Below are 27835 nucleotides of genomic sequence, written 5' to 3'. Positions count from 1 at the left end.
TGGACGTTGCCTTATGCCTGGTACTCCTCACCTTCCCAGCCCACTCCCCACTGCTCCCACCAAGGCCTCTGTCCCCTCCTGCCCTACTTAGAGTCCACACTGGACAATTTACCACTTAACTCAGCCCTCTCCGCTCCCCTCACTAGATCACAAATTCTTTGTTGTTTCCTTCCCGGCTGCACCCTGTCAGCTCAGAGCCAGGCAGTAAATGCCGGCAGGTGAGTCCACTCTGTTTGCTGTTACACCAGCTCCCACCTGGGTCAGAGGCTGTGTAGAGGGTGCGGAGGAAGAAACTTCCACCCCACCTCCTGTTAGCTTCCTATTCAATTTGATTTCATTCAACTGAAGAGAGGCCCTGCTCTTTAGGAGTTTATGCACATTGAGAAAATACAAGGATTGGAGACCCAGATTTTTCATAGGCTGCCGAGGATGGATGGAGCGGGTGGGGTGGGTATTTGTGGCTAGGCTCCTTCAGTGAGAAGAGGATCAAGTTCTAGGCTTTGAGGAATGCTTTGGAGTTTGGGGCTTGCCCTGGGCCCATTTGATGGTGAAGGGTGGGGGAGTGGAGGGAATGGGTACCAGGTGGACACCTCCGTTGTGGGGAGGGTCCCCCTTCCCTCACCATAGCCCTCACCACATCACATTCAGGACATTGTAGTGCTGTGGGCTGGGCTGTCTACAACATCAATCACCATTGCCTTCCAAAATTTCAGCTCTGATCATGTCACTGTCCCACTCAAAAACCACCGATGGCTCCCCATTGCCTAGAGGATAAGTCCAAATTTAAAGCACACCTCTTATTTTTCTTTAATTTTTAAAAATATTTATTTATTTATCTGGCTGCTCCAGGTCTTAGTTGCAGCACACGGGATCTTCCTTACCATGTACAGGTTATTTAGTTGCAGCATGCAGGATCTAGTTCCCCGACCAGGGATCGAACCTGGGCCCCCTGCATTGGGAGCACAGAGTCTTAACCACTGGACCACCAGGGAAGTCCCTAAAGCATGCCTTTTAAAGGTCACAACTATGGGGCCCTAATATATCTTTCCATATTTGTTCCTTCACAGAACCTCCCTTCTCTCTGCCCAACTTCCACCACCCTCTGTGTCCCACTCTCCACCCCCCCATACCTCCTCCCACACAACTCACTACTCTGATACCAGCCCACTTACATACCTGAGCATAGCCAGCTTTCTGGCCTCCTTCTTCCTGCTCCTACTGTTCCTTCTTCCCGTGATGCCCTTCTCACCTGTCGTTAGCTATTGCGATCCCGTCTATCCTCCAAGACCCAGTTCAGATGCTGCCTCTTCCAGGAAGCCTTCTCATGCCCACTCTTTCCCTTCCCAGCTGACACTCATTTCCCCGTTTCCGTGCTCCGTAGCCAGTTATTAGCTCTGTAAACCACAGATTTTTACAAATGTAAAGGGTTTATATTGCTCCTTCTAGGATACCCCCGTTACCACAGGAGACTCAGACCTCCAAGCTTCTGAGGGGTCGGAAGCATTTGGCTCCCCAGCTGGACTGTCAACAGCTTCAAGCCTGGAATTTCCTCTCTTAGTAGCATGTATGCAGTAGGTGCTCACTAAGCACTGTGAACTAAATTGAATTTGGTAGAGTCCACCGAGGGGTGCGGATGCTGTTTGTGTCCTTGGCAGTGCGCTATGGCAGCGGCAGGGAAGGATGCAAGCTGGGAGGGGTCCAAGCTAAGGCCCCATCCCCACTCTGGAGAGCCTGGCAAGCAGAGAGGAGCCGGGTGGGGATGTCCTCCACCTGGCATACGGAGAGGCCCCACAGGTACCACTGACCGGGATCCATCCCTGCATTCAAGCCCAATCAGCCCTGCATTCAGATCTCACCCTTAGTTTCATAAAATCACTTTAATCCATGGGCCAGAAAAGCCGGTTGTGGGCCTCCAGGCAATAACTCAGGCAGGAAATTCCCAATGCTCCCAGCTGCGCAGCTGAGCAAGCAAAGCCGCCTCTCCAGACCCCTGGAGTGAGCCAGCCACCAGGACAGAGATAGGAATGAGCTGCATGGGGCGAGAGCATCCCCGAAGCTGCTCTGAGCCCAGGCAGGGGCTGGGCTCACCCTTTCTCCGCCTGCCTGGGAGGGCGGGGAGAACTAGCCCTTGACTCTCTCCTCACCAGGGATTCAGGCGATTTACTTTCCTTCTTCATCCTCTAACTTTGAGTCCTGGTCATGGTCCCTGCCTCTCCTGAGGTCCCTGCCTACAGCTCCTGGGGCACTGAGCCATGGGGCTAAGTAGAGTTAGGAGGGAGGGCACATCCCCCAGAGGGGCACCTCTGAGCCATGACTTGACAAGCTGTAGAGACAGCTTTTCCAAATCATGGCTGGGCTAATCCTGAAGCCTCTTCCCGCCGTTCTCTGGTGCAATGGACAGCCTGGTCATTCTTCTGGGGGCAGCGGACCACTGACCCTACTGGTCCCTGCATTTCCAGGATCTGAAGACCTGAGGGTCCCTTGATACTAAGAGGCCTGTGCCCAGGAACCCCATCTGTCTTCCCACCTAAACCCCTCCCCGGGCAATCCCAGACACTGCCAAGAGTCTTCCAGAGGGTGGAGCTCTGAGTCAGAGTATAAGTTCCCCATCTCACTACCCTACGGCAGAACCACACAATGCTCCAGACGCAGATGCTCGTCCCAGTCTCCCACTACCCGTCACACCCAAGCCAAATGGAAGATGGCAGGCCCTCCACCACCTGCACCTTGGAGGTGAGGGAGCAGGGCTGGGTGGGTCCGGAGCTGAGAGCAGGAGATGGGTTCAGGGAGGGCTCGGGGCACTGCAGACTCCAGAGACATGGAGCACCTTGGCTAGGGCAGCCCCTGCCTGGCACCAGGGGACACAGTCTGGCCCAGTTGGGGCTGGGTTCCTGGGTGGATGGCCCAGCTGCGGGTACCCACGGTCTTGACAAGACTCTATGGAGTGGCTCAGGGACGTCCTGGGCCCAGCAGCACCCAGGAGGACAGTGCTCAGCACTGCTGGGGGTGGGTCACATTTGGCCTATCCTAACGGTGAGCAGGCATTTACCTTGTGGACGTCTTGAACTGCCTGCTGTGAGAGTGTGTGGTGTGGTGTCCGGTGAGGATCGGTGCCATTGCCAACCTGTCTCCATTGGCCATGAAACACTGCTCCTGGGTCTGTGGTCCAGACTCCTGGGTCTATGCAGGCCCTCACGGCCTTGCAGAGACACCCCAGGTTCATGGGTCAGGTTTCCAGGGCTTTCCCATCGTCTCTGTCTCCCAGTTTGCTGTAGGCATGCCATGGCAAGGGCTGTCAGCAGCAACATCTTCCTCCTTACCTTCCCCCGGCCCACACTAAATCATGGAATGAGATGAGTGATGCCCTGAAAGTGTCTTGTCCCTGTGGGGTGGGAGGTAGAGACCCTGCTCAGTCTCCAAGGAGCCCAGGAGGGAAGCCCCATGCTGTATGGTGCCTGGTGTCCCGCTGCCTGGGCCAGGATAGACGTCGCCTTCTGGGCTGTGTTTCTCCACAGCCCTCAGGGGGCTGAGATAGCCTCTGGTCCACACGTGCTCCTGCCTCTCCTGTCTCATTGAGTCTCCAGGAGCTTGGGCAAGGAGAAACCTCCACAGAGGGACAGAGCTTACCTTGAAGCAGGAATGAAGCAATTGAGAGCTGTGCCCATCCCTCTCAGGTCCTGGAGGGTCCATGACTCAGAGCTGGGATTTCTTGCCCTGACCTCTCACCTAGCCTGGGTGATAAAAAGGAAAACAGCCATAGTGGCCCCTCCCAGGTGACCCCTGGTCTGGGGTGCTGCTCAGACTAGCAGGGAAATGCTCTGGGATCCCACAGAGTTCCCATCCCAATGCTCTCCTTTTAGGGAGGGCCCTTGCCTCCTGGAAGCTATCGCCAGGCTGGTCTGAGCTCTGACACAGGTGTTGCAAGGAACTGATGGATACACCCAGCTCTCTAGGGAGGAGGAGGTGGCATCGCCAGCCGGGCCTGCCCTGAGAAGCCCCGCGGAGGGCAGTTCCCACAGGTTCCCCGGGAGTTGTCCTCCCTCGTCAGCACCCAGACCTCATGCGCTGGTGTGGATAGGGTATGTCTGACCCTAACCACTTCTGAAACAGGGTCGTCAGACCCTCCTCCCAACCCTCACCCGCACCTGGGAGCCAGGCCCTGGGAGCCCATCTGTAACTAAATATTCTTCTAATTTGTGATGATAGCTAGTTCCTTGGGGTGTGAGGACAGCCCCCAAAATGGGAGCTGAGGGTTTTACTCCTGCCTCTGCTATTAACTCTGCATGACCTGGAGCAAGCTTTTAACTGAGTTGGTTAATTCACGGTGAGAGCCAGCCTCCAGGTGGACAGAAAGGGCTCGGCCCTGCAGTCAGGTGGATCTGCATCTGAGTCCTGGCCCCGCCCCTTCTGGGCTGCGTGACCCCATGTGAGATGCAAGCTCTCTAACCTCGGTCTTCTCCTCTGCAAAGCAGGATAATAGTACCTTCCTCAGAGTCTGGTTGGGATGGGGGTCGGTAGTTTAGAACAGATGCAGCAACCCCAGGTAGAGCAGAGCCCAGCGCACTAGGGGAGGGTAATGAATTGTATTCCCAACTTCCCCGCCAAAGTCCTATCTCTAAAGTGAGGGTTTGGGAAGGGGTAATATTGGATTGCACAATAGCCAGTGCTGAGAGTCAAGCTCTTTTCCATATGAGCTGGCAAGATGCCCCTGTCCTGAGGAGTTTTCGGGGGAAATGGAGTCCTGGCAAGTCCAGCCCCAGGTACCGAGGCGGGGGAGGAGGCTGGAGCCAGGTGTGTCTGCAGCCTGAGCAGTGACTTCCCAGCAAACTGCCATCCAGCCACCCTCCCTGCACAGCTGTTCTGGTTATTAAAGTGTCTAAATACACTTCTCCACTGGTTGCCAAATAATCCCTGCCTTCAGTTCTAGCCCCCTGAGTGCTCCCTGGTCCTTATCCCAGGACCCTCCAATACCCCCATGAACTGAAGGATTACTGCCCATCCCAACTCCAGGGCCGCAGCCTGGCCATGCCTGTTGTTAAACTTTCACCCTGATACCCAGCCAGGGCATCCTATTGGAGGGATGAGCTTGTCCAAGTCCCTGAAGTTCTTACCTGGATCCCGTAAGCTACCCCGTACACTTGGGTTCTGAAAGCTCACTGGTTTCAGGTTCCCATAGCCACAGACGCTGTACTTTGATCTATTATGTCTTTCTACTGTATTACGTCTTTCTACGTCTTTCTATTCGTTACCTCTGGGGCCATGAAGTTTTGCTTATGTCTAGCACCACTCCAACTGAGCTGATTATATCAGGAGCAAAATATGTACACTCATGTTAATCCCAGAAGGTCATTTTTCACAGACCTCATTTCTGGAATCATCTGGGCCCAAGATCTGAGTCCCATGTTCCCACTGCCTTCCTCTCCGCACGGCCCCTCTGGGCTCTCTCTCAAACCCTCCAGGCTCTGGCTCCCTGCTGGCAGATGTAGGAGTGCTTTGCAGAGTGCTTTGCAATTGGGTGTCTTCTGCAAATTTTTGGGCTAAAGATGTAATCTGAGGCTCCAGGCTGACCACAAAGGAGCCATCTGTGGCTGCTAGAAAGTGAGAACTTCTCCAAGTACCCTTACAGTTCTGATGTGCTCTGGCTGTTTAAAAAAGAGAGAGGTGATGAGATGTGTCAGAAGAGCACTGTAAATAGAAGGACTGCCAGAGTGTGGGGATTATTTGGGGGCTTTGGGGGAATGAAGGGTGAAAAGAAAACTCTGCCAGGAAAATAGATTTTCAGAGGACAAGACCAAGCACGAGGAGATCAGGGCAAGCAGCACCTGTCTTCGTGTTTGCCGACGGTCGCTTTCAAGTAAGGTGACAGTATAATTGTGGTTATGAACATGGGCTTAAGAATTAGAACTGGATTCAAACTCAGTTTCCTTTGATTCTAGCTGAGGGCCCGAAGTCAAAGGACTTAGGCTCAGATTCTCTATCTGTAAAGCAAGGCTAATAGGAAGATAAAATGTAGAGATTATATACACAACACTTAGCATTTGGAAGACACTCAGCAGATGGTCGCTGTGTTGTTAATGGGGCTGAGTTAGAGTAGAAAGAAATGGTCAGCCTCATCGGAAGGTATCGTGTTAGGTGACAGCAGAGAGCTTTTCCTGGAAGGCAGGGAGACCAAGTGAGGTCCTGCGGGAAGCTGTGGATGCTCTTCCTCTCCCAGCGAGGACACAAGGGAGCTGGGCAGGGCCAAGGGCAGCCCCTCCTGGAGGCGGGAGAAGACCTATGATGGCCAAGAGGGTCGTGACCCTGGGTTCAGAGACATGAGGAGTGACCCCTGCCTGGGCTGAGGTCTCAGGCGGCTCCCCCCTTGTAGCCCTCTAGCTGCCTTCTGAGAAAGTGGGCCAGGGGGAACAGGTTTCACCAGAATTGCTCTCCTGGACGAAAGCTGACTCCTGCCTCCTCACCAGATCAAACCAGGACACGTGCTCTGCCCAGGTGGGGAGTGAGAATAAGGAGCCCACGTGCCCAGAGGCTGGCCAAAGGCTGAGCCGTATTTCCAGAACCAGAAGAGAAGCAGCGTGTGCGACCTTCGGCCCAGTTACAAAGCTCAAAAGGCAATCCCATTAGAGCAAGTTATTGATCATGAATATATTCAACATTTCAGAGTTAATCTCACAGAAGGAATCCTCAGACCTGTATGTGTCTGCCAGTGTGGCTTTTGTTCCGATTTTGAGGCAGCTGCTGGGGAGAGAGGAGGAAGAAGCCCTAAAACTGACGTATGTGTCTATCTCGGGGACTAAACAACTGTCTTCCCAGCCATCGCCCTATTGTTCCTGGTCAGAATTAAGCCCCAGAAGAGGCTGGAAGGACAGCCATCAAAATAACAGTTCTCATGACAAGGAAAAAAAAAATTTTAACTATGTGTGATGATGGATAACTAAACTTCTTGTGGTAATCATATGGCAATACTAAATACATATATCAAATCATTATGTTGTATACCTCAACCTTATACAATGTTATATGTCAGTTAGTTCTTAACTTTTAAAAAGATGGCAATACGTCTATTATAAAGGTTTTATGAGGATTAGAAGCTATAAGTGTCTAGCAAATAGTAATGTTACCAAACGCAAGTCCGTGTACCCGATGCACAGTGAGGCCAAACAATACCAAAACGTCGGAGTTTGGAGCAGAGGAAAGTTTATTGCCGGGCCATGCAAGGAGACTGGTGGCTCATGCCTTCAAAATTCCCAAACTCCCTGAAAGCTTTCAGCAAAGCCCTTTTATAGGAAAGGTGAAGGAGGGGCACGGTTAGTTGTTACAGACTTCTTGGTGTCCGATCCTTTGTTCTTGAGGTCAGGTCACAGTCAGGTCATGATGTTCCTGTAAACCTCCACCAAAACAAATGTTATTCTCTCTTCTGACAAGAAAGGGCAAGATCCCAAGGCTCAACTTTTGCCCTCAGAGGTCCAGGCTCTGGTAAGAGGAGGGGGGTCCCTATGTGGGCTGGTTGCCTGCCTGGGAGCGTTGGACCAGCCTCCAGTCTAGGTCCTCCCGCCAGTGCCCAGGCCCGGCTGAGGAGGCAGATCTCAGCTGGCGGCACCCTCAGGGCCAGATCCCCAGACGCTGCCCAGCTCTCATCACTGAGGAAGCCAGGCACCCAGGAACCAGCTGGCCCTCGGGCTCCTCAGGCCACCCAAACAGGGGTGGGTCCCGCGGACTGTGACCCATGGAGACCCCGCCACCATTAGGTCGCAGAGGCGGGGACTGGGGAGAGGTTCGCTGCTGCTTCGAGGCCTGGGCCCGGCCAGTGGGCAGCCATGGCGAGGGTTCTGGAGCTCTGCGGGACCCAGCCCTCAGCCTGTCCCCCAGGCGCCCAGCTCACCCGCTGGCCTGAGGCTGGAGGGCCCTGGGGAGAAGGCCGCTGTCCGCCTCCACTGCACTCTCTGCCGCAGGACCCCCGCGAGGCTGACTGAGCGGGACCTCTAACCCCTGAGCTCAGGGTCTCGCGCTAAGGGTCGGTGCCTGCCCCGCCCCGCCCCTACTGCAGTAAGTGTTCAGTAGATGCTATTACAAATAGTATTATCTCTGATAACAGCCAAGGCAGATGAACTATCTGTGGACAGTCTGAGTTGAAAATTAAAATAATTATAAATAGTGACCTTCTCTGAGTGGTGGCATTATGGGGACTTTTTCCCTTCATACTCTCATGTTTTTCCCTAAATCCCAACGTTATATTTTTTTTAATTTTTATTTACTTATTTATTTGGCTGCGTTGGGTCTTCGTTGCTGCCCATGGGCTTTTTCTAGTTGCGGCGAGTGGGGGCTGCTCTTCGTTGAGGTGCGCAGGCTTCTCATTGCCGTGGCTTCTCTTGTTGTGGAGCACGAGCTCTAGGCACCCAGGCTTCAGTAGTTGTGGCACGCAGGCTCAGTAGTTGTGGCTCGCAGGCTCTAGAGCGCAGGCTCAGTAGTTGTGGCGCACGAGCTTAGTTGCTCCGCAGCATGTGGGATCTTCCCGGACCAGGGCTCGAACCCATGTCCCCTGCATTGGCAGGTGGATATTTAACCACTGTGCTACCAGGAAAGTCCCCCAATATTATTTTAAATAGAGAAGAATTGCATCTTCTTTGAAGGGTAGAAAGTGATTCTAGTAACATGGAGTGGACGATGTGGAGAGTAAAGGGTTCCAGTTCAGAGGCCTCTATAAATGTCATTGGGTGGGTTGGAGGAGTCCGATGGTCTCTGCCATGGGCGTGGGCTGGGAGTGGACAGTAAAAAGACTTGTCTAAGCCTGGGTAAAATGCTCAGGAAAAGGGCTTCCAATTCCAAGATCCAAGCAAGCGAGACAGGGACGGAACAGGCATGAAGCTGTCCCTCTTCCCGGGTGTGCTGGCTCAGAGTGGAGTGAGGACAAAGCCCCTCACGTCCACAGCCTCGGGCCCCCTGGGGACCAGAAGCATCCTCCAGAGCCCAGAAACACCGATGGACAGTGGGGAGGTTACTTGAGCCTGGGCAGTGGGAGCCTGTGCTGCTTTCTCTGTCAAGGCCACCTGCCACGATCGCCCAAAGAGTGAGTCCACTGTCCTCTCAATCCACAGGAGGAGCTGTCTCCATGCCACCTGCTGACAGTGAGGGTCATCCGGATGAAAAACGTCCAACAGGCTGACGTGGGTAAGTATCCCCCTCCCTCTTCCCTCCTCTGCGTCTGGGGCCAGGATGGAGACAGGCCCTGGGGGAGAAAATGTCAGGTGTGGCTGTGTGTGTGTGCATGCGTGTGTGTGTGTGTGCGTGCACTCTATTTTCAAGTTGTATTTCAGACTTTGGAGTTTGTATCATTTTCCCAGGCCCCTCCTTCTAGCTGCACCCTTGGCACGACCGGCCCCTGCAGTCGGCCTCCTCCAACGGCTCACTTCGCTCTCTCCTCCCCACTCTCCCCTCCCTGGGATCCGTTCCAGGAGTAGCTTCTCCCGCACTGGGCACTCCTTGCCTCTGCATGAGTTTAGGGGCTGTTAGGGGTGGCGGGGAAGGAAGGGCCCTTGAGTACCATGGCGCCGGCTGCCGGCCAGCCCCAGTGCCCTTCTCAGGACCTGGATCTCAAACGGGTTCTACAGTGCATGCCAGGTGCCCCATAGTGCCGAGTTCCTCAGTTCAGGCCATGGATGTGGTGTGACTCACCAGGGCTCTTTGTGCAATGTCTTCTTGCAGCTTTAATGTCCCTTTCATCCCAGCCCCTGCTGCATTCCCAGACCACGGGGGCCCAGGGAAGTCTTTGGCTTCAGGAAGAAATGAAGGCATCTGGGTGGGCAGAACAAAATCCCCTCCCTATGCTGCCCTCATCTCCCCCCACCCCATTCAGGGAGGAAGCTTGGCCCTCAAGGAGGAGAAAGCTCTGTGTAGAGGCCCATGGCTGAGGGGGTTCCCACTCACTGGTGACCACACAGGAATCGCCCAAGGGCTCCAGTTTCCCCAAAACTCTGTTATACTGCCCTCACCCCAGGATTCAATTAGCCTGGGAGAGACTTGACACACGGGGAGGTGTCTATGCCCAAAGCAATTATAGAGTAGTAATAGAGGATGGCATTCTCATCTTGTCACCGCAGAATTTAGAACTGGAGGAGGACACTGAAAGCTGGGAGTAGCTGAGGAAAGCTGCTTTGAGGGGACAGGATGTGAGCATCCAGAGGCCTGGGGAGCCCAGTCTGAGGGAGAGGAGCTGCGTTCCCCCCAAGCCCCTGCTGGGGGCCACCTGGGGCCAGACGTCCAAACACCACTCATCCTCCGCACAATCTGAGGGCAGGGCTGTGGGGCCCATTTCTCACATTGAGGATTAACTGCCGAAAGCAGAATCAGTATTTGATGCCAGGTCTGGACTGCTGGGGGTTAGGGGAGACAAGCCAGGAGGAGGAGGAGGCCAGGGCCATTCAGAGGGTGAGCAGGAATCTAAGTGATGGGCACCTGAGCTCTTGAGGAAGGGATTGCATGACTTCCCGAGGGCTTATATGCAGATTGTGCAGGAGCACAGGTGGGAGAGGCTGACAAACCTTCTGGGAAGCTGCCGCTGCAACACTGCAATGTAAGGATGAGTGTGGAGGGCGGAGGATGGAGGGCCCTGGAGCCCCAGAGAGAACAAAGGGATCAGGCAGCATTCAGACTGGGCCCCTGGGAGGGTGAGTGTCCAGAGCCCATGCCAGGGAAGCAATTGCAGCCAGTATCACTTTGGGCCTGGCTCTGTCACAAGGCCAGCCAGAGGGCCACGGACTTCTTGGGCTTCTCGGGACCTCTCAGGCCACCAGTGAGTGATCTGAAGAGCCTGGAAGTGTCCGCTGGACCCAGGACCTGGCTGCCTCTTCTGCCTTTCTTGCCGTGCCAACGTGGGTCATCAGACACCTCACCCCATTTCCCTCAGGGACGGCCACAGCTCTCACATGCCCGCAGCTGCCTCGCCTGCCTCAGCTCCTCTGGAGGCGTGTCTGTCCCAGCCCTGTGTGTCATGCGGGCCTCACACTCTCATGGCATGCCTACACCTGTGCGCTCAGACCTTCCCCGCCACGTCCAGGGCCCTTCCTTTTGTCTTCTCCCTGCTACACCCGTCACCTACAAGCCCTAGAGGTGGGGGTGGGATGGGGAGCAGGAACCAGAGAAACAGGCTGAGGTCTGCTCCACCACCCTCCTCTCCCCCTTCCCCACGCATGCCTCTGGCACACAGGCTGCCCTTTGGGGACACCCTGGCCCCTTTGGGAACCCCTTTTTATGTTTTCCTCATTTCCCTAAAGAACAGCGTCCGGGGGCAGCCATGGTGTCTGGGGGGTGTCAGCAGCCCAGGTCACGTGTCTGGATCCACAGTTGTCACAGGCTGGGCTCTGTTGCTGCCTCACCTGGGTTGAGTCTATCCGAACCTCTTGCAGGTCCTGGGTTACCCTCGCCCCACATTGTGCCTTCCAGCTTGGATCAAAAACAAGTTCCTCTCTGGTTCAGTCCTGTAATGGGTGCCTGAGTTTCTAAGATTTCCAGGAGCCTGAAAGGGATGAGATTCAAGGATGAGATTCAGGGGTGACTGCCCCATCAAGGAGCACACCACCCAGCCCTGGGCCAGGGGCTGGGAGAAAATCGGCCCGGAAATCTCCCCGCTGTCAAGAGTTTTTATTCCTCTTGGGAAAATAAACTCAAACCAGCACTCCCAGTGGGTGTGAGGCAGGTGTCTCTAAGGTATTAGGAAGATAATGTTCTTGACATCTGTAGAGATCATTGAGTCATTTTGGCCACCCACATTCTGGGAAAAGAGACATGCCATTCTGATGACCAAGCCCTCTGTCACTTCATGAAGAACAAGGGTTAGAACCTATCTGTGCTTAGGAAATTCCCTGAAGTCCCTGAAGTTCTCAGAATTGGGTCATACTTGCTTAACCACTCTTCATTGGCAGCTCGAGGGTCACTGCCTTACAGTCAGCTAATGATGCCCCAGATTGTCATCTGGGCCCGGCAGCTACCTCATCATCCCTCCTTCCCCAGGATTATCCCCTTTTGGGCTGCACTCTCCTTCCCAGCCTTGTCGGGGTGGAGGTGGAACAGCTCCCTGCGAAAGGACTGGGAAATAAATTAATGCTTGACATGTGGGTGTCTGATCAATCCTGGCTCTTCCAGGAGTCTTTTTATCTTAATTAGACATTTAAGCCTTAGGCCAAAAATCCTGAAACTTTATTTAGTGGATTTAATGGGACAATTTTAGGCATGGACTGATGATAGGAAAGGGATGTTAGAGGGAAAGGGGCCTTTACAGGGCCCTTCAAATCATGCTAAGCAAGTGGGTGGAGGGCTGGTGGGTCCCTGCCTGCAGGCTCCTTGTGCACAGGAGGCAGACCAGCAGGAGGTGCCCCAGAGCCCAGGAAAAGCCAAGGGAGGGGTCCAGGAGGACTAAGCAGGTCCCCAGGGAGTCTCCCTCAGCAGAGCCATTAAACATGCCAACTTGCCTATCTGTATCTGTGGTGACTCAGCCCAGAATTTCTTGGGTACTGATACAGCCCAATAGCAGGAAGTTGGGCTTTTCTATCATTCACTTATTCAACAAATAACTAGCAGTGCCAACATGGGTCTCCTGAGCTTCCCAGGGTGCAGTGGGCGGTGGAGACAGATGCACCGACCTGCCATTGCAGTGAACTGTAGCCAATGCTCCATCGGGAGGAGAGCAGAGGGCCCTGGGCTACAAGGGGCACCTGGCCCAGACTTGGAGGTTCAGACGAGGCTTCCAGAGGAGGTCTCTTCTGCAACCTGAAGGGGCTAACCAAGGAAGGGTGGCATGAAAGAGGAACAGAAGGGTGTTCATTGCAAGATGGCATGGCCTTTGAGACCTACAAGGGACTGGGTTTGGCTGGAGTCTGGAGTGTGAGTGGTGGCACATGTGTGTGAGTGTTTACGTGCGTGCATGTGTGCACGCACCTCTGTGTGTGAGTGTGTGTGCGTGTTTGGGGGCAGGGCAGGGGCTGGGGTGATAGGGAAGCTGGAAAGATGAAGCTGAGGCTGGGGAAGTGGGAGGGGCAGCCATGCTGAATGGGTGGGACTCCTTCCTGAAGGCATATGGGAGCCACTAAAGGATCTTAAACTGGAGAGTGACATGGTCAGATGGGAAAAGAGCCCTCTGGTTTCTCTAAAGAGAAAAGATTAGGGTGAGGCAGGACAGAAGACAGGGCACCCATTGGGGTGGTAGCTGCAGAGATGAAGGTGGCTTTGCACCAAGGCAGTGGCCATGCGAGTAGGGAGAAGTGGATAGGCTGGAGAGCTCCAAGGAGTTAAGTCGACTCAAGGTGAGAGCCAAGGGCGATATTTGGTGTCTAGTCAGGACACCTCTGAGTTGCCGGTGAGGAAGAACAGGTTGGGTGTGGAAGGAAAGATAGGGATGATGTCATCATTTTCTTTTGATTCTGTTGGGTTTGGGTCATTCTTTGTGTTTGGATTAATGATGATTATGACATCTGAAGGACAGTGTCATCTCACCTCTATTCAATGGGAGGAAGGCCATGAATTCCAATTCATTGAATGGTGAGCCCTCACATATTAACCAGACAGCGGGGATGAAATCAGAAACTAGGGATGCTTGTGATGCAAACCATGGTTATTAAGTCTGATAAAGTTCTCAGTATAGAGACGATATAGGACTAAGTCAGTCTGGGGAGGGGGGTCACCTCTGGTTCCACTCTCACAGGACATTATTGATTATAATTAGGAGGTAGTTTGGATGAGTCTTATTAGTACAGAACTCTCATCCCTGCCCAGTTTTACTATCTAGAAGACTCTCTGACACTGGAAACTGTATTGACTGTTCCCGTTCTCTATGAATTGGGTGGGTACCCTGGGAATGACCAAAGCAGAGTGCCAGAAGAGTGACAAGGGCAATCGTGGCACCTCTTCCTCCCTCCTCCCAGGTAGAATGGAGGGAAGGAGCTGGGCTGGGCTGCCATTTTTCACCATATGCCTTCTGCTGCTCCAAACAGAAGACCCAGGAGGCCTTCTTTCACTTTAGGAGGGCCTGTTGAGGTCACAGCCTTTGTCCTTCTCCAGAGCACTTACAGCAGCATCACAGCTGGGTTGTTCTTTCAAATGAAAAATAAAGTATGTGGTCTTAGATGTGAGGGCTTCTTGGGTCACACACCCCATGTGGGGAGACCAGTAGAGATATGAAAAGCCCGTTGTGGTGTATCTGAGACGTTAGTCATGTGTGGATGGTAGTCCCTGCCCCTAGATCCTGCTGAATAGCTTGTTCCACTCAAGCCCTTCCCCACTGGGGCCCTCTAGGCTGACTCCCAGCCGATGGTGTCCCTTCTAATCCTTGCTGCTCCTCAGCCCAGAGGAAGAGCTGGGCCCTACTGTGGTTTCCCTGGTGCCCTGGGCTAAGGCAAGAGATAAACTGGACCCTTGGGGGCTAGTCCTCCAGATCTTCCCCTGGCAGAGGGAAAATTGTGCAGCTGTACCTTGTCCCAAACCAACAGGTGTTTGCTCAGAGAGCCATGGTGCTGCTGAGAAGAGCCAGAGGCCATCTGTGTCGACGAGAACAGTCAGTGGGACCTGGGTCCCCTCTGTGAAACCTCTAGCCTGCAGTCTGTGACCTTCTCAGGGTTCTGGGACAAAGGTCTCTGGAGAGTCAGAGCCATGAGTCAGGAGGGGACCAGAAGCTGGCTTCTGCCTCCACACTCTTTCCTCTCTGGACCTGGGTTGGCTCCTCACCCTCCCCTTCCACCCTTGTCTTCCTCGGACAGCAAGCCAGACAGACTGCTTTGTGAGCCTCTGGCTGCCCACCACCTCTCATAAGAGGCTGAGGACTAGGACCATCTCCAACTGCCGAAACCCAGAGTGGAATGAAAGCTTCAAGTTCCAGATCCAGACCCAAGTGAAGGTGAGACGTGGGGGACAGCACCTGCCTGCCCTGCTTGCTATTCCCCTCCTTGCCAGCTTGTCCTTCTCTTTGATCATGTGCCCTTCTTATGACTATTTGTCTTTCTTTCTTTTTTTAAATTAATTTTTATTGGAGTACAGTTGCTTTACAATGTTGTGTTAGTTTCTTGCTTTACAGCAAAGTGAATCAGTTATACGTATACATATATCCCCTCTTTTTTAGATTTCCTTCCCACTTAGGTCACCACAGAGCACTGAGTAGAGTTCCCTGTGCTATACAGTAGGTTCTCATTAATTATCTATTTTATCTATAGTAGTGTATATATGTCAGTCCCAATCTCCCATTTCATCCCACCCACCTTCCCCCCTTAGTAACCATAAGTTTGTCCTCTACATCTGTGACTCTGTTTCTTCTTTGCAAATAAGTTCATCTCTACTGTTTTCTAGATTCCACGTATAAGTGATATTATACGATATTTGTTTTTCTCTTTCTGACTTCACTCTGTTTGACAGTCTCTAGGTCCATCCACGTCTCTGCATATGACACTATTTCATTCCTTTTTATGGCTGAGTAATATTCCATTGTATATATGTACCACACCTTCTTTATCCATTCCTCTGTCGATGGACATTTAGGTTGTTTCCATGTCCTGGCTATCGTAAATAGTGCTGCAATGAACATTGGGGTGCATGCATCCTTTCGAATTATGGTTTTCTCTGGATATATACCTAGGAATGGGATTGCTAGGTCATATAGTAGCTCTATTTTTAGTTTTTTAAAGAACCTCCATACTGTTCTCTATAGTGGCTATAGCAATTTACATTCCCACCAACAGTGTAGGAGGGTTCCCCTTTCTCCACACCTTCTCCAGCATTTATTGTTTGTAGATTTTTTGATGATGGCCATTCTGACTGGTGTGAAATGATACCTCATTGCAGTTTTGATTTGCATTTCTCTAATAATTAGCGATGTTGAGCACTTTTTCGTGTGCTTTTTGGCCATCTCTATGTCTTCTTTGGAGAAATGTCTATTTAGATCTTCTGCCCATTTTTTGATTGGGTTGTTTAGTTTTTTAGTTGTTTTTGGTTTTTTTCTTTCTTTTTTTTTTATTGAGCTGCATGAGCAGTTGGTATATTTTGGAGATTAATCCCTTGTCAGTTGCTTCATTTGCAAATACTTTCTCCCACTCTGAAGGTTGTCTTTTCGTTTTGTTTATGGTTTCCTTTGCTGTGCAAAAGGTTTTAAGTTTAATTAGGTCCCATTTGTTTATTTTTGTTTTTATTTTCATTACTCTAGGTGGTGGATTGAAAAAGATCTTGCTATGATTTATATCAGAGAATGTTCTGCCTACATTTTCCTCCAAGAGTTTTATAGTATCCAGCCTTAGGTCTTTAATCCATTTTGAGTTTACTTTTGTGTATGGTGTTAGGGAGTGTTCTAATTTCATTCTTTTACGTGTAGCTGTCCAGTTGTCCCAGCCCCAGTTATTGAAGAGACTGTCTTTCTCCATTGTATATTCTTGCCTCTTTTGTCATAGATTAGGTGGCCATAAGTGCATGGGTTTATCTCTGAACTTTCTATCCTGTTCCATTGATCTATATTTCTGTTTTTGTGCCAGTACCATACTGTTTTGATTACTGTGACTTTGTAGTATAATGACTATTTGTCTTTTTTTAAAAATAAATTTATTTATTTATTTATTATTTTGGCCACATTTGGTCCTCGTTGCTGTGTGCAGGCTTCTCACTGCGGTGGTTTCTCTTGTTGCGGAGCATGGGCTCTAGGCACATAGACTTCAGTAGTTGTGGCACGCGGGCTCAGTAGTCGTGGCTTGCGGGCTCTAGAGCGCAGGCTCAGTAGTTGCGGCACACGGGCTTAACTGCTCCATGGCGTGTGGGATCTTCTCAGACCAGGGATCGAACCTGTGTCTCCTGCATCGGCAGGCAGATTCTTAACCACTGCATCACGAGGGAAGTCCCTATTTGTCTTTCTTTCTACCAACTTCTTGTCCTCCTATCGACCTGTCTCCCCACTCACCCACTCCTTCCTTCTGCCTGTCTCACGCTTGTCCCTCTAGGCATACTTATCCTTCTACCCTCTTTCCTGTCTCTCTTGTCCTTCTACCTAATTGTCACTGGAACTGGATGTCTCCTGCCCCAAAATAGAGTGTGTTTCCAGTATCTTCCAGAACATACTCCAAACAGGAGAATGTAGAGAAGAGCCATTCTACTCACTAGGTCCGAGACCAGTCTAATTCTGGCCAGAGGGCTTTCTCTATCTTAAATCCTTTTTAGATGGCTTTATTATTTCTAATTCCTTGGGTGTGTGTTCTTCATTTGCTGAGTTGCTGTTTCATGGTATTTGTCTTCTTCAGCTATATGGTGACTCTAAGTTGAGCTCATATCTCCTGAGGGAGAATCCTCTCTTGAACATCCTGAGTTGTGACAGCGTCAGCAGGGTGCCCTTAAGACAAGCTTGGCCTCACCATGGAGGCATCAAACCCAGTCTTGAGGCATTTGAGGCTTGACAGCTCCATCGAGCTGACTGCTTTCATATTTTAGGGATGCTTCTCCATTCCGAGTTAATGACATATCCTTTTTGTTTTCAAGAAGGGCTTTATTTATTGTTTTAAAAATATCTTTTCTATCATATATATGGTTTTTGGTAAGAAAGGGGGATTTCAGTTTGGGCTCAGCCTACCATCTTGAAACCAGAATTTGTGTTTCTTTTGTCTGAAGATCTATGGGGCTGCTGGGTTGGTTCAGGGACACACCTGGTTTCTAGTCATTACAAAGTCAACAGGTCTCATTCAGCTGGGAACCCCCAGAACCACCTCATGTCCACTAGATAGGGACCAAAGAGGCAAACCCAGCCCCAACCTACATCTCCCAGGATCCTTGGAAAAAGTGGCCTCAGAGGCCAATCCATGTCACCTAAAATCATTGACCTTAGAGTTCAGCCAGATGACAGGGTAGCTGCTCCATCCTTGACATACTGCTTTGGGACCATCCATGAGAACTCTTTAGGGGCTGATGAGCCAAAGGATAGAGTTCCAATATGTCATCCCAACCCAGTCAAACCCTCTATAATCTTTGCCACATCACTCCCCTGGAGTGTGAGGATGTTAGCTTCCCTTGGCTCGGTTTTCTAGTGCCAAAGGAACTGTCTTCAGCTCCTGGGTCCAATGCTGGATACATTCTATGTCTTGACAGGGTTCTTGTCTGCTGTGCCCTTCCATCTCTCCCCCAGGTGAAATGAAATCCCTCACACTTCACAAGCCCCTGCCAAGCTTGCAAAAGAGCAAGATTCCCCAGTAGGAGAATCAGAGAAGAAGGGCAGGAAGGCTTCAGAGATTTGCAAAGAAGGGAATAGACACTTTCCTCTCTTAATTCATGTCCCTACAGATGTCCCTCACACCTGAGCTGTGCTGGTCCCCATCCCTCAGACCCACCTCCTCACTAGGACTGAGGTCAGGGCCATCACCCTGGGAATGGGTTGATGCAACCTTGGTAACCAGACTTGCACCCTCCGTTCTCCCCTAGAACGTGCTAGAGCTGAGCGTCTGTGATGAAGACACAGTGACACCAGATGACCATTTCTTGACAGTTCTCTATGACCTCACCAAGCTCTGCTTCCGAGAGAAAACCCACGTGAAGTTCCCACTCAACACAGAGGTGGGTGCAGGTGCCCCAGCCCTCAGCCTCCTGCTTCACGAGGGGCAGCTGGTTATTCCTATGATGCTGTTCTAAGGGATCATCTCTCTGTAGCCAGGTCAGGAGAAGACAGCACTGCTGTTCAAATCCCAGCGCTTTGGCTTACTATCAATAGCTCTGTGACCCTGCAGAAATTACTTAATTCCTCTGAGTTCTGTTTCCTCGTCTATGCAATAGTGATAATAATACCTACCACACAGGGTCACTGCGAGGCTTAAATGAGAATACATAATTAAGGCATCTAGCACTGTTCACAGTACAAAATGGAGACAGTATTCTAAGTGTTGATTCCCTTTCTTCCCTCAGAGTCCTGCTTCTGGGATGGTCCCAGGGGACAGAGGACAGATAAGGATAAAGGAGTGCAAATCTGCAAATCAGAAAAAGTCAGAGCTGAAAAGGCCCAGGATGTTATCAATTCATTCAACAAGTATTTGAATGCCCTATGGGCCAGGCACTGTTCCGTGCACTGGGGACACCTCAGGGACAAGCATCCCTGCCCTCACCTGGCTTATACTCTGTGGGGAAATTAAGGTCCAGTGAGGGAGGTCATGACTTCCTGAGGTTACACAGCAAGAGATGCAAAGCAGTAGCTGAAGGAAGGGGCTCCTAGCCTTCAGATTTGAGCTTGCTGGGGGCAATATCTCCCTTGCCCCAGGCCCTGAGCCCCTTGGGGAAGAAGGAGAGCAATGGAAGCTGGAGGGAGAAGATGAAAGGAAAATGTTCTGGGGCAGAGAGAGTTACCTGCTGGGGCTAGGGGTCACCTCCACACCCTGACCCTCCCCTGGGTGGTCAGTGATGTTCCTGATATCAAAGACTTGGGGACAGAGGGAGGCAGAGGGGACAAAAAGAGCCAGGAGCAACTGCCCCCACTCCAAGACAGCAGGACAGCCGTGTGCGAAGGACAGGGGCAGGTCCACAGGGTCTCCTGGGATGGCACAGGATCCTGGTCTGCAGAGAGGTGTAGACACAGCTCACAACTGCAGTCTCTTCCTCCCCCTGCAGGGCATGGAGGAGCTGGAGGTGGAGTTCCTGCTGGAGGAGAGGTGAGTAGGACCCAACCCCCTAGGATTCCACCAAGGTCCTGACCCCAAAGCAGTTTCTGGCCACAGGCATTGTACAGCTGGGTCCTCCTTTCTGCAGTTCCCCACCCCCACTTCTACGCCCACCCCTGACGCTCCTCACTGTGCATCAGAATCACTTGGGAACTTCTAAATCCCGTAGGTGCCTGGGCCCCACCCCTTCTCATCCAGGTCTACCGATGTCAGTATTGCTTTAAAGATCTAGTACTCTGGCCAAATCACCTGCCTCAGCTCCCCAGCATTTCTGAGAGTGGCCTCTGGGAAGACTTCCTGCCACCATGGGGATGGGGCCTTCTTGAGGCCATGCTGAGAAAGAGGTCAGGACCAAGGCGTCTCCTCCTGGACCCAGGACTGTTAGAACAAACTCCCCCAAACCCTGGCCTGAAGCAGAGGCCCTGCCCCTCTGCAGCCAACTCTGGAACCAAGTCAAGGGGAGGCTCAGGACAGAGATGTGGGGTTATTTCTCATCATGTCCAATTAAGAAAAAGATCCAGGGTCCTGGAGGTATGACTATGCCATGGACTCAAGTGGAATTGGATCACAGAGCTGGAGTGTGGGGAGAAGAGGACACAGAGAGAGAAAGGAAAGGAAAGGGTGGTGAGAGAGGGGAGTAGGGCCCCTGCTGGGAGGGGACAAGCCTGCCCTGGGGCAGCAGTGTGCCTTGTGATTGGGCAACCAGCTTCTTAACCCTGGCAGAACTGAGTCCCCTGGACTTATGATCAGCCCAGGGACAGGGGGACAATGAGAGGCAGGAACCAGAACAAGAGCGCTTGTCAAATTCCACCCGGAGAATCCTCTGCATAGGGGGTCTTGGAACTATTGGAGGTGCCTCATTAAAATCAACTTAAATTAAAATTTAAATTAAATTTGACAAATTGTAATCAACTTTATTTGTTTCACATTAAAGAAAATCTGGGCTCTCTCCTTCAGTTCTTGGTTTGACAGGACTTTTAGGGGGAAAAACATTCCTTGGGTGAATTAGAAAGTGGCTTACAAAATGAAATACGTCAGCACTGGTAATCAGAGTTGATCTGGAAACACAGTCATCTTGGGCTTAATTTTGACAAGGGAGGCTGTGGACTCCCCTAGGTGAATTGCAACCTTGGAGGTCTTCTCAGCTTTGTAACACAAGGACATTTCACGCTCACCAGGCCCCTCTCTAGCTGGGTCAAAACTATTTGTTAAATGCACAAATTAAATAAAGCACAGAAGGGAGGATGAGTCCGTTTTACTACCAGAACTGTTACATCTGCTCGAGATGGTGGGCTCTGGCCTTTTCTTGCAACCTGTTTATCCTCATAACTCCATGCAGTTGCATCTGGTTGGACATAAAGAACAGCTACCCTTTAAGGAAGAAAAAGAAAAGAAACTCTTCTACTCCCTCTAACCTATAAATCTTTTTTTTTCCTGGACATTCTATTTAAAATGTATGCCAGTTTTCCCCTTGACAATCTGCAGATCTAAGGTTTCTTAAGCCAGTATTTTTCACAAGGATTAAGAAGGCTCTGCTATCTCCTTATTGACCCTACTTAGGCTGTTTGTCACCTTTGTGAGAAATCAGTCAAGAATGATATGACTTAGAGAATAGACTTGTGGTTGCCAAGGGGAAGAGGGGGTAGGGGAGGGTTGGATTGGGAATTTGGAATTAGCAGGTGCAAACTATTGTATATAGGATGGATAAACAACAAGGTCCTACTGTATAGCACAGGGAACTATACTCAATATCCTGTGATAAACCATAATGGAAAAGAATATGAAAAAGAATGTATATAACTGAGTCACTTTGCTGCACAGTAGAAATTAACACAATGTTGTAAATCAACTCTACTTCAATAAAATAAATTTTTAGAAAGAACGATATGACTGACCAGGAGTTCTCATTTTATTTTTCAGCCCCTCTCCACCTGAGAGTCTCATCACCAATGGCGTGCTGGTGGTAATTGTCCTTCCAGGCTCCCGTGGCTCCAGAGGCCACCTGTGGTTGCTGCTCTTGGGAACAGAACTGTGGGAGGGAAAACCAGGCCCAACTTGGGCCCTTATCCCAGAGCCCGCTAGGAGTCAGACTAACTGAAGCCAGACAAAGGGGTTGCGGGCAGTGGTGGGGGCAGCAGCTGGGCTCCTGCTCCTGGGGAGGAAACACCTGGACCAGCATCCCATCTCCCAAAACGATGACCTCAGGAACCTCCCTAATAAAAGCACCCACTCTCAGAATCAGTCCCGCCCCATTTTCTCCCAACTCCAATCTCTCTATAAGCACAAGTTCAGAATTAAAAAGATTTTCATAATTAGGCTGTTGGTACAGCCATTTCAATTAGATGCATCTAAAGCCTCAGGATTCAAGGAAATCTCTCCCCTGAAAATCAGTCTTTGGGAGTTTGTGGCCTGGTAGAGCATCCCGGGCAGCTTGTGCTCAAAATGACCTCCCCTTCCTTTGTTTCAGTCTCGACAAGTGTCCTGCCTGGAGGTTCATGCAGAATCCAGGAGACAGAAGAATAGGAAAAGTGAGCCCTTTTACTACCTCTGCCTGCTGGGGGGTGGCAGTGCCACTTCCCAGCCCTGTCAACACCAGAGTTGGCTGCTCCATGGCTGCCCTGGGCTCCATGGGGAACCAAAAGCTTGGTTGACACTCCTTGGGATCACTTCACCCTCAGGGGTCATTAACCACTGTCCTCCCCCTGCTCTAAGAAGGGCTTGCTCTTCAGGTCCCCACAAGACCCTCAGAGCTTCCCGGGCTTGATGAACGCCCTGGACCATGGGTCAGTGGCACAGTACTGCTCATCTGTCCACACCAGTCTTCGCCACACGCCTGCCAGATGGGGGGTTCCCTGGGTCTAGAGCAGTGGTCAGCACCCAGGGCAGGAGGGCCCCGACAACACCCGAGTCCCCTCTAGCTGCACCCTTTCCTCTAGTCAGACTGCAATTAATGGAGTCCTAGCATTTTATAGCTGGCAGGGACCTAAGAGATCCGCAAATACACGACTCTCCTTCTCACCACTCCACCCCATCCCCCCCATGCAAGGCTTCCAGCCCTGTCTGCAGAGAGGAGAGGGGCACAGCCCCACTGGCATGGGGGAGGGAGGGGGAAGGAAGAGGCTCTGCCCCCAAACTGACAGCAAGGAGAGGGCCTGCTTTCAGTGCAGTGGGAAGGTAACTTTGGGGCACGTTGTGGAGGAGCAGAACCTAGGAGGGCTAGTCCAGAAAACTCAGCCTCTCAGACCTCACACACACACACACACACACACACACACACACACACACACACACACACAAAAGCCTTGTAAAAACGCAGATTCCTGGGCCCCGCCTGGCCCTTCAGAATGAGACTCTCTGGGGCATTTTAACCAGTGCCCTCGGTAATTCTAAACCCCTGTCCTGGGTGCCTCCCCTAGGCCTTTTACTGGGCCGAGTTGGGGTGGGAAGTGGGAGGCTTCCCAGGGGTCTCAGCCCTCTCGTCCTCTCTTCCAGTGAAGGGCCTCCTGGTGACAGTGACGGAGTCCTTCGAGCACACCCAGCACATCTCACACTGCCTGGAGCCCTGCCGCCCAAACCCTGCCTGCTTCCACTACCCCAAGTACTTCCAGCCCCAGGTCCACGTGGAGGTGCCCAAAAGCCAATGGAGCTTTGAGGTAGGAGGCTGCGGCAGTAGGGGGTTAGGGGCTGGTTCAGGCGGGCGGCGGGAGGAGCCCCTCCCCTCACAAAACGGCCCATCCTTCCAGCTTTCCTGCTGCGGTGCGGGCAAGAATGGCCCTGTGTGCCAGCCCCTGGATTGCCTCCGTGACGGCCAGGCGGTGACCCTGCCTGTGGTGAGGGCCTGGGTCTGGGAAGGGATCCCTGAGCAGCGTAGCCTGGAGTGCCTGTGGAAGGGAGACGGGGCGAGCCTGGGGGGGCCGGGTGGGTAGCATGGCTCGTGGTGGGTCTGTCAGGCAGGGTAGAGGAGTCTTGGGGGGTAGGACACTGCTGAGCTGCAGTGTGGAGCCAAAGACAGGGTGTGGAAGGTGAGCCAGGTTGGGGGCGAGGGACGTCCAGAAGAGAGCCTGTGTGCGCATGCGCGGGCGGGCGCTGCATGCGCATGCGCTAAGTCAAGTGCCCCTGGAGGGGGGCGGGGGGCACCGTGTGGTGAGTCTCCTCTTACTTGGTTGGGAGCACTTAGCTCTGAACTGTCATCCCTGACAAACTTTTCATCTTTCAATTCCCAGAACAAGAATTGTGAATTACACATGAAGTCTACACCCTGGTAAAGTGCCCTCTTTCGGTCTGTCCCTCTGACTTATTTATCTTTAGGGACTTAAAGTGGTATCTTGTTGTGGTGTTGATTTGCATTTCCCTGATGGCCAGGGATGTTGAGCATCTTTTCACAGGCTTATGGGCCATTTGTATATCTTCTTCGGAGAAATATCTATTCAAAGCCTTTACCCATTTTTAAAGTGGGTGATTTGCCTTTTATGGTTAACTTGTAAAATTTCTTTGTATATTCTAGATACAAGCCCCTTGTCAGATATATGATTTCTAAACATCTTTCCTGTTCTGGAGACTGTCTTTCACATTCTTAATGGTGTTCTTTGAAGCACAGAAGTTTTCAATTTTGGTGAACTTCAGTGTATGTATATTTTTTCTTTTGTCACTTGTGCTTCTGGTGACATATTTAAAAAACCATTGCCTAATCCAAGGTCATGAAGATTTACTCCCATGTTTTCTTTTCAGAGTTTTATAGTTTTAGCTCTCAATTTGGGTCTATGATCAATTTTGAGTTAATTTGTATATACAGTGTGAAATAGGGGTCCAACTTCATTCTTTTGCATGTGGATATCCAGTTGTCACAGCATCTTTTGGTGTAAAGACTGTTCTTTCCCCCTTTGAATTGTCTTGGCACCCTTGTTGAAGATCAAGTGACTGTAGTTTCCATTTACAATTTGATAGCTGTTTGTCCTTGGTCAAGTTATTAAGCCTCTCTAAATCTCAGTTTTTCTCATCTGTAAATTAGAGCAATACCAAGAGTACTGTCTATCACTGGGTTGCTTTGAGGATCCAGTGAGATAACACATGTGAAGAAATCAGTGATCTGCGAAGTAGGAAACTCAGAAAATATCAACAAATGTTATTATTATTGCTGTTTTATTATTCATTCCTGTTGAGGCCAAGGGAAGATTTCCTCACAGCTGTGTCTGCAGGCCTATACCAGACATGAAGGAAACATAACGGGAGAGCTCCCAGGCTCTGCCTTCAAGAAGATGTGACCTTTATAGTTACTCGGGTCACTAAGACTCAGGCTGGAAATTGTCAAGGTCCATTCTCCTGGAGTCACCGGGGAGCAGGGCCTTGGAGGATGCAAGGGATGTTGGTGGGCAGAGGGAGGAGGCTCAGAACCCAGACTACTCCTGGGCTCTGAGAGCCGATGGACCCTTCCAGGAAGTAGCAGGAGGTGAGGTTGGACAGATCAGGTGGGGGCTTGGATGCCAGGCCAGAAGCCTGGAGTTGCTCACATCAGGGATGTGATAAAAAGAGAGCAAGTGTTGGGCATGCTCTTCCTGCCCCACCCACCTTGCAGACCTGTGGGGGTGACAGGGTGAGATCAGGAATGTGAAGGGTTATTGTCACACAGGGTGATTTTTACTCTGGGAGCAGGAAAAGCTCACCATGGAATATGAGCTCCATGAGAACAGGACCTTGTTTATCCAGCTCAGAAGAGCCCTACTGTAGAGCCTGATTCAGAGGGACTGGCCAAAAGGATCTCAGGGCCTCTTGTCACCCATGTCTGGCCTTGGGCTCTAGAAGGTGTGCGGGGGAAGACTTTCAAGACTTTCCAGATCTCGTTGAGGAGGCAGAGGGTTCAGTGAGTCCCTAATTGTGTTAAGTACCTGCTTACAGTGCACCAGCTAAGGCTTTGGGGCTTTACATTTGTTATCTCATTAAGTGCTGAAGACAGTGCCAGGAGTTAAGCACGATCAGCCCCATTTTACAGATGAGAAAGCAGGGGCCCAAGGTCACAAAGGTGATTCCTGGCAGAACCAGCCTTCGAGCCTAGGTCCAACTGACCCTAAAGCCATGTCTTCTCCATGGAGGTGGCGTCTACAGACCCGCTCAGCCAAGGTCCTCTGTCCCCACAGCTCCCAGGCACTGGACGTGCGGCTGGGCTTCAGCCTGTGCCAGGCAGAGCTGGAGTTCCTGCAGAAGCGGAGGGTGGTGGTGGCTGAGGCACTGAAGGAGGTGTTGCAGCTGGAGGAGGACCTGCAGGCAGACGAGGTGGGTGAGCAGAGGTCCGCTCAGAGCCAGGCTTGTCCTTCGAACACTGTGCCTGCCAGCTGCCCCCTGCAGTCCCTCCCTTGCCCCAGGGCAGCCTCAGCACTGCCTTTCTGGTGGCCCTTACTGCTGAGGTTCCAGGTGCCCAGGTGAGGGCTGTGCTGGATGTGACTCAGTTGTGTGTTCGCAAGGGGCAGGAAGGGCAGAGTAGAGAGAAAGGAAGGAGCCCCAGCTGCTGCTCCCCGTGCACTAACAGATCCTGAGATGATGAATGATGTCTTACCTACACGGGACAATGTGGCATCCTTTCCCCAGCCACGAAAACACTGGAAGCTCCACCACCTCCCACATTCTGCACACCTCCACCCAAAAGGCCCTGGGCCTTTCATTCTTCAATTCTCCCTTCCCCCAAATGTATGCGCACACACACACACACACACACACACACACACACACACACACACACACACACACACACACACACACACACACACACACACACACACACACACACACACACACACACACCCCCAGAACGAACAGCAGTGGGGGGCTGGAGAGAAGCAGCTTCCTCACGCAGGGCCAGCTTCTGCGCACAGCGTAGATGATGGTACCTTTGCCAGAGCCCTCTGTCACCTCCCTGCTAGGGGCTGAGGCTCACACTCCCCTGAGCAGCAGGTCAGCCCTCGGAGAGCCCGCGCTTCAGAGGCCGACCACAGGTGTAGACAGAGATCTCGTCCCTGAGGAGGGCTGTGATGGGGGCTTCGGCCGACAGTAGGTCTCACAGTCCCCACTCAGATGAAAACAGAGTGAGTCTTGGCAAAGACTCCACGCCTCGCTCTCCCATCTATAGGGAAACACACTGAGGACATCTTAAACCTAAGTAAACCCAGAGGGGACAACTGTGCTTCCCACATCAAAAATCCATTTACTCCTGCTTTTACACATATGGTCTCTAGGGACCACATATCATGTGCCCTGACATCAAATCCCTCTACAGCAGGTGTTGATTTGCAGCCATCAGGGAATCACACACTAGCTGGGTTCTTGAGCGAGCCGCCCAGCCCTCTGGCCCCAGTTCATCATCTGTTAACTGAGAGCTAGATTAATAGTGCCAAGAACTCTTCCAGCCATGGCTTTCTAATTTACCAAGCCCGGCACCGACCATTGGGTTTGGAACTAAGGTCCAGTTCTTGACCTACCAGGCGGCTTGACACTCTGTGAAAGGCAGTTTTCAGGTCACTCAGTCCCCACTCTCTGCTCTCTGTAGCCAGCTCTTCCTCTTCCACTGTTCCTTCTAAGCGCCTGTCGCTCCAAGTCTTCCCCTACCCAGCATTGCCCCAACAGTCTGCCTCCATGTGCCCCCAGGTCCCACTGATAGCCATCATGGCCACTGGGGGTGGAATAAGATCCATGACTGCCATGTATGGCCACCTGCTGGGGCTGCAGAAGCTGAACATCCTGAACTGTGCCAGCTACATCACTGGCCTGTCAGGGGCCACCTGGTAAGGAGCCGGGGGCCGCTGTCTGGTGAAGCCCAGAGCAAGCAGCCAACAGGCTGGCCGGTGGGCGGGGGTGGGGTCTCTGGTAAAGCTCATCCGCCCCAAGTTAGAGTGACTCATGACACCTGGGCAGCTCTACCCCTCACAGCTGTGTGACCTTGGGAATGCAGCTGAACTTCTCTGAGTCTCATTTTCTGTATCTGTTAAGTGGGGATAGTAATAGCCCTGACCTCATGGGGTTGTTGTGAGATGCTCTCCCAGTACTGGGTACACCAGGGACACGTGTTGGTCATTACTCCATTACTATGGCAGGGTCCCAGGAGCGTGGCAGCCAGTTATGAGTGAACCACTGGTGCCACTGGTGCATCTCCCCAGCAGCTGCCCTCTCTCAGACTGTGCCAAGTCTCCTGGGGTGGGTGGAGCCGG

At 51.8% G+C, this 27835-nt stretch overlaps 1 protein-coding gene across 1 annotated transcript in view; it reads left to right on the top strand.

The window, feature by feature from the left end:
- The first annotated feature begins 2637 nt into the window (after positions 1–2637).
- Positions 2638–27835, top strand: part of PLA2G4E (phospholipase A2 group IVE) — a 41040-nt gene continuing 15842 nt past the window's right edge. The window contains 12 exon segments of the mRNA XM_068549909.1: positions 2638–2733; positions 9093–9165; positions 14742–14878; positions 18421–18552; positions 19594–19634; positions 21564–21606; positions 22111–22171; positions 23136–23296; positions 23387–23473; positions 23867–23904; positions 25775–25910; positions 27276–27412. Of these exon segments, the coding sequence (XP_068406010.1) occupies positions 2638–2733; positions 9093–9165; positions 14742–14878; positions 18421–18552; positions 19594–19634; positions 21564–21606; positions 22111–22171; positions 23136–23296; positions 23387–23473; positions 23867–23904; positions 25775–25910; positions 27276–27412 (1142 nt within the window).

The sequence above is a fragment of the Eschrichtius robustus genome, chromosome 1 (genome assembly GCF_028021215.1).
Source record: "Eschrichtius robustus isolate mEscRob2 chromosome 1, mEscRob2.pri, whole genome shotgun sequence".
In the NCBI taxonomy this organism is placed as follows: domain Eukaryota; kingdom Metazoa; phylum Chordata; class Mammalia; order Artiodactyla; family Eschrichtiidae; genus Eschrichtius; species Eschrichtius robustus.
The sequence above is the reverse complement of the archived record's forward strand: the minus strand, read 5'-3'. Positions and strand labels throughout refer to the sequence as shown.